This window comes from Emydura macquarii, unplaced genomic scaffold (genome assembly GCF_026122565.2).
Source record: "Emydura macquarii macquarii isolate MOO-44397 ecotype Brisbane River unplaced genomic scaffold, CSIRO-AGI_Emac_v2 contig_1045, whole genome shotgun sequence".
Taxonomy (NCBI): Eukaryota; Metazoa; Chordata; order Testudines; family Chelidae; genus Emydura; species Emydura macquarii.
Window position 1 is genome coordinate 10,775,740 of NW_027131182.1, and position 12,357 is coordinate 10,788,096.

At 40.3% G+C, this 12,357-nt stretch overlaps 1 protein-coding gene across 4 annotated transcripts in view; it reads right to left on the bottom strand.

The window, feature by feature from the left end:
- CCBE1 (collagen and calcium binding EGF domains 1) overlaps positions 1-12,357 on the bottom strand; it is a 166,723-nt gene that overhangs the window by 14,125 nt on the left and 140,241 nt on the right. For 2 of the 4 annotated variants that reach the window (XM_067545470.1, XM_067545469.1), the window contains exons 5-7: positions 11,750-11,887; positions 11,284-11,334; positions 5,991-6,097 (exon numbers count right to left, since the gene is read on the bottom strand). In XM_067545470.1, the coding sequence (XP_067401571.1) occupies positions 5,991-6,097; positions 11,284-11,334; positions 11,750-11,887 (296 nt within the window). The remainder of the gene's footprint in view (positions 1-5,990; positions 6,098-11,283; positions 11,335-11,749; positions 11,888-12,357) is intronic. The other 2 variants (XM_067545473.1, XM_067545472.1) reach the window with 1 other exon arrangement.

The window sequence follows — 12,357 nt, forward strand, 5'->3', positions numbered from 1 at the left end:
AATGTGAATCAGCCTCATGCAGAACACGTCTTCTTTGACTGATGAAGGTTTCACTAGTCAGAGTAAAACCTTTTAATCCACCTTTTAACCCACATCTAAGCCACATTAATATAATTTTGAAACTATTGCTTGATTGACATGGAATTTAAAAGACATTGATGCAAAGTTGTATCTAGGCAGCAACTATTTGTGCTTAGATACCTGTCAGTCCCCCACTCCTTCATATGTTGTGTGGTTTTATTTAGACTGGAAGCTCTTTAAGGCAGCATCTAGCACAGTGGGGCCCCCACCTCTGATTGGGAAGTCTGGGAGCTAATGCAACTACTGAAATATAAATATTAAATACTAATCATTCAAACTTACCCTATTCTGCAACTTGTTGCTTCACTTAGGAGCCATTTTGTGCCCTTAATCCATGGTGAATGGCAAATGCATACTTAGATCAAGGGCCACGTATTGCTTTCCATTTCTATAACAGCAGTAGGACAACTGACAATATATAATTAAAGGAGAAACTTTCCAGCTGATTGGGTCAGGCAAACCCCTTTCAAGAGAAATGTTGCCAAAATAAATATTAAACGGGTTAACCCAAATTCTGCCTTCAATTACAGCCAGTCATGAATTAATAAACAAACATCATCTTTGACTTTGATGGAGTTCTGCCAAGGATTAAGTTGTGTGTGTGTGTGTGTATACCGTTGTCTTTAACCTGTCACAGCTATAATCCTTGGCTATCAAACCTAAACATGAAATAATTCTTTACAAGCATCAGGTAAGATCCTGCCTCCACTCTGCTGCTGTACTGACCAATCTTTCCCCTGGCAGCCTGGCCCCAGCCTGCTATTGGCATAGCTTCCTGCTGCCTTTAGCTGGATCCCAGTGCAGATGCTCAGTAGCAATCATGAAGGGTAGGTTAACATAACTCTAAGCTGTATTCAGTTCTGACTGAAATCTCTGCAGAATTTCTGTGGAGAAATCCAGTGAAGAGCTAGCATCACAGACAGTGACAATCCCTGGGTTCTCCTCCCTAGCTTGCCCCCATATAGAAGGGCATCCTGGGACGCCGAGGAGAAGGGGATGATTTTGCAGAGGTAGCCCTCTCCTCCACCTTCCACCTACAGGTGTGGGAGATCCCAGAAGCAGGGAAAAGGAGATTCCAGGGGATGATCCAGGCCCAAATGATCATATATCTAGTAGGGATAGACCAATGGTATTTACTCTGAAAGGCTGGTAAACAATCAAAATGGAGAGAAAGTAGAGAAGTAACAACAAAACCCTTAAAACTGGATGACGTTTCATTAACTCTCCAGTCTCATGAGGAAACATCTCTTCTTCTTCCTTGCCTACACTAGATGTCTTCCTTTCCCTCTCCCTCGGCTGTTCTTTAACCCTATAACTGTAGGATTTAAACTTGGAAAAGTGTTCTGGCTACACTCTGTACAAAAGTTTCTGAACAAAACAAAGTTGGACTGTATGAAGAGGTGCACACTGTGCATCTGGAGTGCTGTAATGCATTAAACACCAGGCACCCTTGCCTAGATAATGAAAGTTAACAATGAAATGTTTTTAAAGATTTTCCGTCCCTCAAAAACCAGCCCAAGGGAGACAACAATCATCCCTACTGATTTGCAGCCAAGAAAGTTATTAGCTAGGAGTGACCACAGGTGGAGCGGGGAATTTTGCTCTGCCAAACAGAATTTAAGGAATGTTTTAATAATACTTGGGGCAAATTCATTCCTGGTATAACTCTCCTGAGCTCCTGGATGAATTTGGCCCACTGGCTATTTCAGTGTTCGATTTCTTCACATTTGCACTAGAGAGCTGTATTTTAAAACATAATGATTCTTGTTACCTGGCATTAATTTGACTAGCTGCTTGGAATTCATTGAGTTGGGTAGTCTCAAGACTCCTCTAGTTACTGCTATCAAAATAGCTGTCATACATTTGCCTGCCAATGGTATAAACCTAAGGTTTATGCTGCAAGGAGATGGTACCACTATGCACCTGTAGTATACAGCAACTTTCCTGCAAGGATCTCCATCAAGGAATCCAGGCATTTTGCAGATATTAATGACTTGAGCCCGGAAGGGAGCTAAGTGTTAGTGTCTCTGTTTCATGGCTAGGTATATTGACACAAAGACAGGCCAAATGACTTGCCATACATCAGCAAAGCCCAGGCTAGGACCCAGGTCACTTCTTCTGCCTCTCAGTCTTACTCATTGTAACTACAGTCCTAAGGCTGCAGCGATCCTTCTGCAACTCCAGCCAAGGCAGAGAGAGAGGAAATGGGACCCAGTGTCTTAATGTTGTTATTGTACAGAAAAGAAGAGAACCATATTTTCAAGGGATGGGAATGTGTGTGGCAGAAGGATTTCCTCTTTTCCTCCCCTCTCATCTGACACTGGTCACATTTAGCCTAATGAGCCCCTGGCTCAGCTCCTTCTCCAAGCCCTGATTTAGGGCTGTCAGCCAGGGACAGTGATTGTCTCTCACTGGTTGTTAATCAGCCCAGTAAGCCTTCTTGCCGTTAAAGCTCAGTGCCTTCACTGACGTCATTCTACAGCACCTCGCTGCCACATACGGCAGCTGGGCTGGCTGGAATCCCAGGGCTTTTCTTCACTGCACAGTTAACGCAGTTTCTTACCTGGGTGTTGTCCCTAACCTGGCTTCCATCCACTTCAGCATGGTGGTGCTTTACCCTCAGCTAGCTGCCCTGTTCCTGGGACACAGGCTAAAACTCAAGGGCTGCTTACACTCTGGGCTGCTAACCCACCCACTTTGCAGTGAGGAGGCAGATTAAATCACTCACATGCTAACAGTCATCCAATACCTTCCCACAATTCTTCCCGCCTGCCCAGCAAGACAGACAAGTCCTCTCTCAATTCACTGGGAAAGAATCAGCAGCTCAGCTTACTGTAGCACTCAGAGCCATGGCTTGTTCCCCCAGAAGTCCTACCGCCTTAGCCAGGTGAGTGCAGCACCGTGTGGTTGCAGTCGAATGGACACACTCCATTATGGCTTTGTGGTGTGGCTGCTCACACCTGAGCTAAGCCAACCCAGGTGCTTACACCCAAGTGCTGATCACCTGCATGAACTCTGCAGTGAAGACATGTCCTGGCTCCAGCTCTGGGAAGGGGGAGGAGATGAGTGGTCCCGTAGGATAGATATTTCCCAGGAGCCCCAGAGGAAGTGCAGATGTTAGCATGGCTCTGAACCTCAGGTGACCAGCGTGGCTCCAGAGGGACCCTCACCACAGACACAATCTGTATTTTTACCTTTTGGGGCATTTTTCAAATTAAAATGTCTGCATGTCCCTAATCAATTAATTTATGACCTGCAGATGTGCCAGCCGCCGTCTTAGCTATGGCCCAAGGATTGAACCTGGGATTTCCAGAGCTAAAAGCTCAAGCTAAAGAACAAGGCTTTTTGGGGAGTGGGCTGTAACAGAACCCCATTTTCTGTGGGTTGGGCGCAAGAGGGACACATAGCACACACAGATCAGTGGGTTATACAGGCATGTTATCTTGGTCTGTGATCTCTCATAAGGCGTGAGGGGGTCGTGTTGCCACTAGGTTGGGAAGCATATAAGAACCATCTAAATGCTGCAAGAAGTGACAGTGATAACTCTCTAAGTGAAATTCTTAAACCAATGCCCCAGTACAGTTTTGGGGCTACATTTTGCCAATGATGCCATTTTTAGACTGAGAGCTAGAACAAATGTCTTGACCACTTGTGATCATTAACATTTCCCTGGCACTTTTGACAGGAGGGTTGTGGGTGTCTTAGAACCAGTCTCTCTATAAATTCAAACTAGTTAGTGAAAGTCTGCCGATCTCAAGTTTCACCCGCACTAAGCAGCTATATGCATTTATATGCACTGTTGTAAAACCTGGAATGTTTCAGCCCATTGATGGTCACATTTGAGTGATGGATTAATTAATTTCTCCTGTAGAGATTTTATTTCTATTTGTGGCCTGGAGTCTACTCTGGGCTCTTTCAGGATCCCAACTGTTATATAAATGCCACTCTCTATGTCATTACAATGACTAATTCTTCAGTTTATGTTCTAAACAGCCAGACAGGAATAAGGTTGTGTAACTGCAAAGAATGAACATGAACAGAATATAAAAATGTCTTATCATCTGTTGCTTAGGTTAAAAAAAAAAAAGGATTTGTACTGTCAACAAGCCAGTTTAATAAATAATTTAACAAGTTAAAAAAAAAAATCACATATCTGCCAAACCAACATCCCCACACGACTCCCCACTGAGTCAGCTGGACCTGAGACATGCACTAAACATGTCAAGTAACTGAGGCCCAAGGCTAGCTGACTATCTTTTATATCTCCTAGCCAGAAACTGCCTGTCATGCAAATTTGTGCCAAACCATGTGTTTCTGATGTTGACTGTTATCCTCTTAAGGATTAACTACACTCACTGACCTAATTCAGATTTCACTTTTTGGATGGACTGGGATACATCTCCAAAATGACCTTGGCTTTCTCCATCCATAACTCAAAATCCAATCTTTCCTCACAACCTACCTGTTTCTGTGTGCGTGTAAATATTTGTGTGGATACATTTTTAGAGAATGGCAGTGCTAGAAACAAGATCCCCCCCCCCATCAATGTTTCATGTTACATATTGTAGTTTTGAGGGGTTCCTATGAGAACTGTAGACTAGCTGGCTTTGACATGGTTTGACTGGATTGATATGTAACACTGATTTCTAATAAAGATGCTTACATATGTCTGGGTGAGCAGGTGTGCGTGAAGTACTATATTGCACTGATTCCTTGTACTGGAAAGCAGACTTGATATAGATATATTTCCCCCCCACACATTTTGGCAACTCCTCTGCATGCTAGATATCCTCAGCCTAGTTCTTCAACTTGTTTATCCCAGTTTCACTGGAGATGTCCCGAATGATGCAAAGTTCAGGGTCAGCACAACTTTGCAGTCAGGATGTTTCACTAGTACATCATGGCGACACTGAGACCCACTAGAGAACTCATTCTCATTCCCTGTGTGATCCCAGCCCTACTACTTCTTGGCTGTGACATCTGTGATAGCCTCAGCCTGAAGCTGCTTGTTTCTGAGATAAAAGCCACCTAGATAACCAGGGTCTAGGCATTAAAGCTCTTGCACGTACCTCTGCTAGAGGCATTGTTTCCTGTTTGCTAACCTTTTCCTCCATGCATACGTGCCTTATTCTCGTACAACAATTCTATGTCTAGAAGGTCTTCCCTGATCACCCAGCATGTTTTGCCAGAAATGCCTAAAAATTTTCATTCTAAACCATTAAAACATTTTGTCTCAATAATGTCAAATTACATAAAATAATACATTAAATAACACATTAATAACATTAGAATATCATAATATAGAAGTTGAAATTAAATAACATTAAATAAGAAAGTCCAAACTAATTATTTTACTGTGAAACATTTTGATATTACCAAAATGTAACGAGAAAGTCAAAATGAATCGCTTAGACTTCCTTCCACCAAAATTTAGTTGAAATTGACATGTTCCTGCAAAAGTTTCAGTTTTGGCAAAGCTGCATTTTTACGAGCTATATCTGTTCTGTGCAGGAGCAAGCTGTAAATGTTGTGTATTTGGAAGGAATTAAAAGGGAAAAGATGAGGCAGTTTGTCAGCAATGCTGGATTCAAACCCTTGTAAGTGAAACTGGATTTCATGGTCTTATGCTAGTCCCTGATGAGCATCTCTCCATGTCTCAAAGCTACCACCGAATGTGATATGATTAGCAATCTGTTCAGAATAGGTCAGTGGAACAGTAAGAGCTGCCATTCCCATGTGATTTAAAACCCTGCTACACTCAGCTTTATGAACACAAGCTACACATGGCTCTAATTCATCAACATTGGTATGTTTAAAGTTACTCTAAGAAGATCCGTGGAGGTATCTAGTCTCTAATTTATACTTTTAAAATGTATAATGTAAAGATGTGATGGACAAAACGTTTGTACCTTTTGCTTTAGTTGTAAAACCGTCTGCTTTATCAGGTGAAATTCCTTACAAGAAGCACAACATGTTCCTGCTTTCACCACGTTGTCAGACTTCTCAGGAAGCCCGGCTAAAATTAAAACAATTTCCAATATATTTTAAAAGGGCAGAAAATCCAAAGGAAAGAAATGCATACAGCAATTGCAAAAACTACTGTACCATAGGACAGCCTTTGAGGTTTTTATACTTCCCTATAGTGTGAAAGGAAGAGAGGCTTATGCCATTGCCAACTTTTCAATTATAAATCAATGTAAGACTGAGCAATTTCACAGACAGTACAGCCCACATTTTAAACGCAGCTGTTTCCAGTTAACAGTCCTTAATGCCTTTTTCCTCTTTGATACCTGAAAATGTTTACACTTGTACTTTTATCTGTGCGTTTACACTAGACCAACCCTATAGATCTGAAATGATTTACAATCCCCTCCACCCGCCTCTTTTCATACATTGTAAATTATACTCCAATCCCATGCAATGTGACATTCTTACTCAATTTGCACAAAACTGGTCTTTATCATCACTGATTATAATGCTGTGCAACAGAACTGCAAGAGCAAACCGGGCTGGGAATTGGGATTCATGGTAAAGGGTTACAGCCAAGTTAGAGAAAAGGTCACTACAATTGTTAGGTATATAGGAATGAATTTGTTGCAGAATCTGCAGAATAACGCTGAAAATAAGAATTGCAACCTTATTTTCTTTGGCCTCACACAGAGCTAATCACTTTAGCATCACAAACAAACAAATATTGTTTTAACATTTGTCCCACGTTATAGGCTTCTGTAATGATCATCCAAAAAAGTCAATAGTAGGGTTCAAACTTTGGACCTTCAACACCATGGCATAAGACTTCTACTACTGGAGTTAATGGAGGAATTCTAGTACCAGGAGCAGGCTGTTTGCCTCCAAATGGACCAGCACACTTAGCATTGTGTTATGCTTGCTTATTTGAATACATATTTTAGTATAATTGTTTGAGTCATGTTTTCATAAATGCACACTACTTTTGAAAAATAAAAGCACAACACTAGATACAAACAGGCTTTCTTTTAATATTAAGGACATGAATTTTGGCTATATATATATATATATATATAGAGAGAGAGAGAGAGAGAGAGATGTAAGAAAATGCACATAATTCCCCTATGTTTGAATATAGTTCAAATTTCACTATGTTCTTCTGTAACACACCAGGATATTAATATAGCTTCACAGCCAGTTGATTTTTCTGTAGGGTAATTCTACTAGACTCCATATCCAGGAAGCCTTTTGGGATCCATTGGAACAGTAATTCTGCCTGTAGGAAACAGAGGTTTATTTTTCTTATCTTGGCATGTCAGATCAGAAATGTGCCCTGTACTTCATTGTCCTCAAGCACGAAGGGGAAGATGATGTAGAAGAGGTAAGCTTAGCTGATCATCAGTATTAAGGGTATCAGAATTAGTGATTAATAATCAAAAGATTAGCACTCTAAGCACTCATATGCTTATCAAGTGCCTCATCTAACAATCACTGTAGTCAATAGGAATCTTTTCACTGATTGCAGTGGGCATGGGAACATCCCTCAAATACTCCTCTGCATTTTATTTAGTCCTTTTCCGCCTTGAAATACCAGGCTCCTTTGTGAGCTTTCCAGTGCTTCCTATTAGTGTACAGGATGGTAATGCCAGAAGTACAGCTTCCCTCATTGTATTTTCCACAGATTCATAAATTAAGGCCATAAGAGACCATTAGATCATCTAGTCTGACCTCCTGAATAACAGGCTATTACGTTTCACCTAGTTACCACTGCACTGAGCCCAATAACTTGTGTTTGGTTAAAGCATCTCTTTGAGAAAGGCATCTAATCTTCATTTGAAGAGAGGAGAAGGACAATCCACAACCTCCTTTGGTAGTTTGTTCCAGTGGTTAATCACCCGCACTGTTTTTATTTATTTATTTATTTATGCCTTGTTTCCATTTTGAATGTGTCTGACTTCAATGTCATGACTTGTTATGCCTTTTCCTGCTAGATTAAAGAGCCCTTCATTACCAATGTTTTCTCCCTGTGGAGGTATACACAGAAGTCAAGTCACCTCTTGATCTTATTTCTGATCAGCTAAACAGATTGAGCTCTTTAACTCTTTCCCTGTAAGGTATTTTCTGTACCCTCTACCAACTTTTCAACTTCTTTTTTAAAACGTGAATATTTTGGTGTCTGTGTTTCTAGACAAAAGCAGGGAATTACAGAGGCATGCATCATTTTTAAATAAAAAGGATCATTAGGCTTGTTTGTTTGTCTTTAAACCTTAGTAAAAATGTTGGTTTGGAACTAGTATTAAACCAAAGTCCCATTTAGTTTTTATTTTATCCAAATGAGTTCACCCGTCAGATGACTGGACTGTGTTGAGAAATGTTACTGAAAGCAACAAACAATCATAGAGAAAAAAATTGCAGATTTCTCTGCTATCTTTAAACCCTGTGCAATCCCACTGGAATCCATGGGATTAAGTGGAGTGTAAGAAACACTGAATTCAGCCTTCATTTTAATGTATAATCCAGTTCATCTGTAAAACTGATGTAGAGCAAAGGCCAGCATCAACAAATATGGTTCTAATAGTTGATTGCGGTCATCAGTGCAGTGGTCTAATAATTGGACAGGATCATGCTGCAGAGAATTGTGTGATTCCAATTGGATCCATTAGTCTCTGTGACCACCAAAACACAGTACATTATCCAGGTGAGGACAAGGACAGGATATCGCCTCACTTCTGCTTCCCAACTTGTGCAGATCCCCCTGACTTACCCCAAAGGGAGAAGGTGACGTTCTGACCATGGAAACAGGCATCCGTCACTACCTTCTTTATACACCATCTGACCCCAGACGTCAGATCCAGAATGTGCCCACTTCTGAATAGAACCAGAATCCAGTGGGATGTTTAAATAAACTGTTTTCATTGTATAAAATGTGAATCTGGGGACTAAACTACTTGACAGAGTCCCTTTAAACCTGTCCCATTTTTATAGGGCCTCCTGGAGTACAAACAATTAAGACCAGCTCACATGATGTTTTGTTGTCCTTCTTTGGAGCCTTTTACCTAGTCACTGGTGAGCCCTCCAGCTGCTATTGATAAGAAAACTGCTTGAAGAGGCAGTATTTTTCCTTAGTATACGCTTGAAGTCACGATCTTGCTTATGCTGGAAGAGAGAGAGATACTGCCAGGAGGAGATCTCTACAGGGAGCTGTTCTGAATGCATTCTTTTCATAGAGATTGTTTAGTTTATCATCTGTGTTGTATTATCTGGGCTCGAACTGCAGAGAAGGTTTAGTTTGTCCTCTTTTGAGTGTGTAACCGTATTTTCTTATTAATATGAAAAATGATTGATGTACAAATCCACAACATATTTAATCCAATCCACTTCTAGTAGGTTAGGGCCAAAGAGTGCACAGCCTGTAATTCTTCTGGCATTGCAGAATGAACACATATTTATTAACTTTCTGTGCAAGTATGTTACATTTGGAGTTATAGTAAGATGCCAGATTTTGGTATGTTTTATGTTGTCTCATACAAAATATTATCAGAAAACCTATTTTAGCGTTCCAGTGACCAATATAATGTGACTCTACTGTAGTTCTTTATCAGGTTATTACAACTGAAATGTGTTGCTGTTTTACAATGGTGTAGAAACTTACATTTACCACAAGGTGGCACATAATTTATAGACTTAGGAATCAACTGCTGAAAATCCTATTTTTCTGCATGCTTGCTGGTATTTTGCAGGTTAGCATGATGAATGAAAAATAGTTAGGGCCAAATTCTGCTCTTATTTACATCTGAAATCAAAGAAATAATTCTAGATTTACGGTAGTGTAAACAGAGGAGAATTTAGCCCTTGTATCCTGTAGGCTGCCTCTAAAACCACTGCTGGTAACTGTTTGAGAGATGGTGTCCCATGCTGCACAAATGACCTGGATTATATTGAAAAGAAAACTGTGTTACAAACTGCTGTTTTCCAGATAGCTGAAGTTCATTTACAAATGCCTAAAATATTTTGAACAGTCAGTAATCCTGAATGTTATGGACATTCCTCTGTCAGAAAGCTTGAACTACAGAGGAAATGTTAATCATAAAAATATCTGCAAAGGGATTAGTTACAACACACATGTTTTGTTAATGACATCTTTATAAATAAAACAATTAAAAATGCTTGAAAGCTACAAAGAACAATCACAGATTACTGCAGTGCTCCAGCTACATATTTTCAAAAGGATAAATAAAAGTTACCAAATGTTTTTGCCTATCATCCAGCTGGCGTTTGGAAGAGGCAGTGGTATAAAATGTACTTTCGGTCATTAATAGGTGAACCCGCAACCTATTGTTCATCAAAAGATGTTTTCAGTTTTTTCTTTTTCTTTCCTGTTACTAACTTTCTATATCTGTGTTTAATTTAAATTATCCCAAACCATATCATTTTAAAGGCATTGGATGATGGCAAAAATGTAAAAATCTTTTTATATTGCACATGTTTATATTTAGTGCCAATATTGAAATAACAAAACAAAAAAGCTCAACATACTATATTATTTAGAACAAATTCTGATCACAGTTACAACAGTGCCATCCAATTAACTTCAGTTCCATGGAATTCAAGTGCTCTAGGGTCGTAGATGGAATTTAGCCTACTGATTTAGATTATTAAAACAGAAGTTGGATCTCCAGGCATGATTTTGGTGTGTGCCTGAAAGCTCAAAATTACTAACACTGAGCCATATGCTAACCTCACTGGCATCAGTGTAAATACAGATTAAATCCACTTAAATTAATGGAGTGATTTTGGATTTACGGAAATCAGAATCTGGCCCGTTTTCCCCTAAGTGAGATTCCGCATTGGACCAAATTCTATTCTGAGTTACCCGTGTGTAAATTGGATTTGGATTATTATTAGTATGTTAGTTACAAGTATGTTATGTATTTCAGAAGAAGTGGTCTAATTTAAGTAATAAGGGCAAGTTTCGTTATTCACCCACTCTTCCTCTCCAGGAAGAATTTTTTCCATGTCCTTCAAAATATTAGCTTTTCATTTGCACTCCTCTCACAAGCAGACATGACCATTCATTTACCGCTAATTACAGGGAAAAGGCCATGGGAATTGCCCGGGAAACTCAAGAGTATAGTATCTCTGGGGCAGTAAACCTGTTTATCAACTCTATTTACTCTGGGGCAGCAAACATTTTTATCAACACTATACCAAAACCATTGAATGAGGTACACATACCTTCTGTATGGATCACATCGTGAGATAATATCTGATTGCCACCTCCCATGCCTAAAGGAGAAGAAATCACCAAAAGGTTCTCCTACTGGGGTTTTCTTTCCAAACATTCCTTTAGCCAGAGGGCAGTGTGTTTTGCCCCCTGCAGAGCAGACAGTGAGATGCTAGCCCCAAAACCCAGTGGAGCCTCCAAGAAGATCAATGTGAGGCCAGGGCCATCCACCTGGCTTTTCTAGACAGTGCCTGTCCCCAGGAGCATCACGGACAGGGGACTATGGAAGCATGGTACAGCCTTGGGATAGCTCACTTGCTTTTTAGTAATCTAAGTCAATGGTCCAGATTCAGTTCTGTTACTCCAGTGACCTAAATTTGGCATTGGCTGTATCACTTTTTCACAGCCTCTCTCTACAGTGGACCAGTTTTCTTTGGCTATATTTGGCCCAGGATAGTAGTGCATGCTAGTATATACCTTTGTCTCCTTTGGTGCATGTCCTCCCATCCTCTTCCCGGATATAGCCTTCATGACACTCGCATCTGTAACTGCCCATGGTGTTAACGCAGATTTGAGAGCAGAGAGTCTCATTGCTTGTGGCACACTCATCGATATCTGAAGTTGGACAAATGTTGAGAATTTCCCAAAGTTACAGAGGTTCAGAGATCAAAGAAGATATTTTCCTGAAAGGTTGCATTATCATAAGGGATTCTGAAAGGATGCTCAAGCTATCAAGGAACATCAGGGGGCCTGGGCCAGAGCTTCATGTCAATCATTTTAGAATGATTAACATGCATGGCACGTTACACGTGAACACCACTTGAGAGGTCCTTGCTTCAAAGTTTGATCCTGCAAACCTTGGCTCATGTGAATATTCACCTGTGCAAAGTGAGTTAGATGTGAGCAAGTGTAAATCCCTGACTTAGGAGGTACAATCAGAATGGAACCTCAGAGATTTGCTTTCATGCTTAAACATAATTTCTCTGGTTTTCAGTTTGATGCAAGAATCATGCCATTTCGTTGCCAAACATCTTGAATGTTGCTCAAAAACTGAATGGGGGTGTGCAGGAGGAATTAACAAGAGG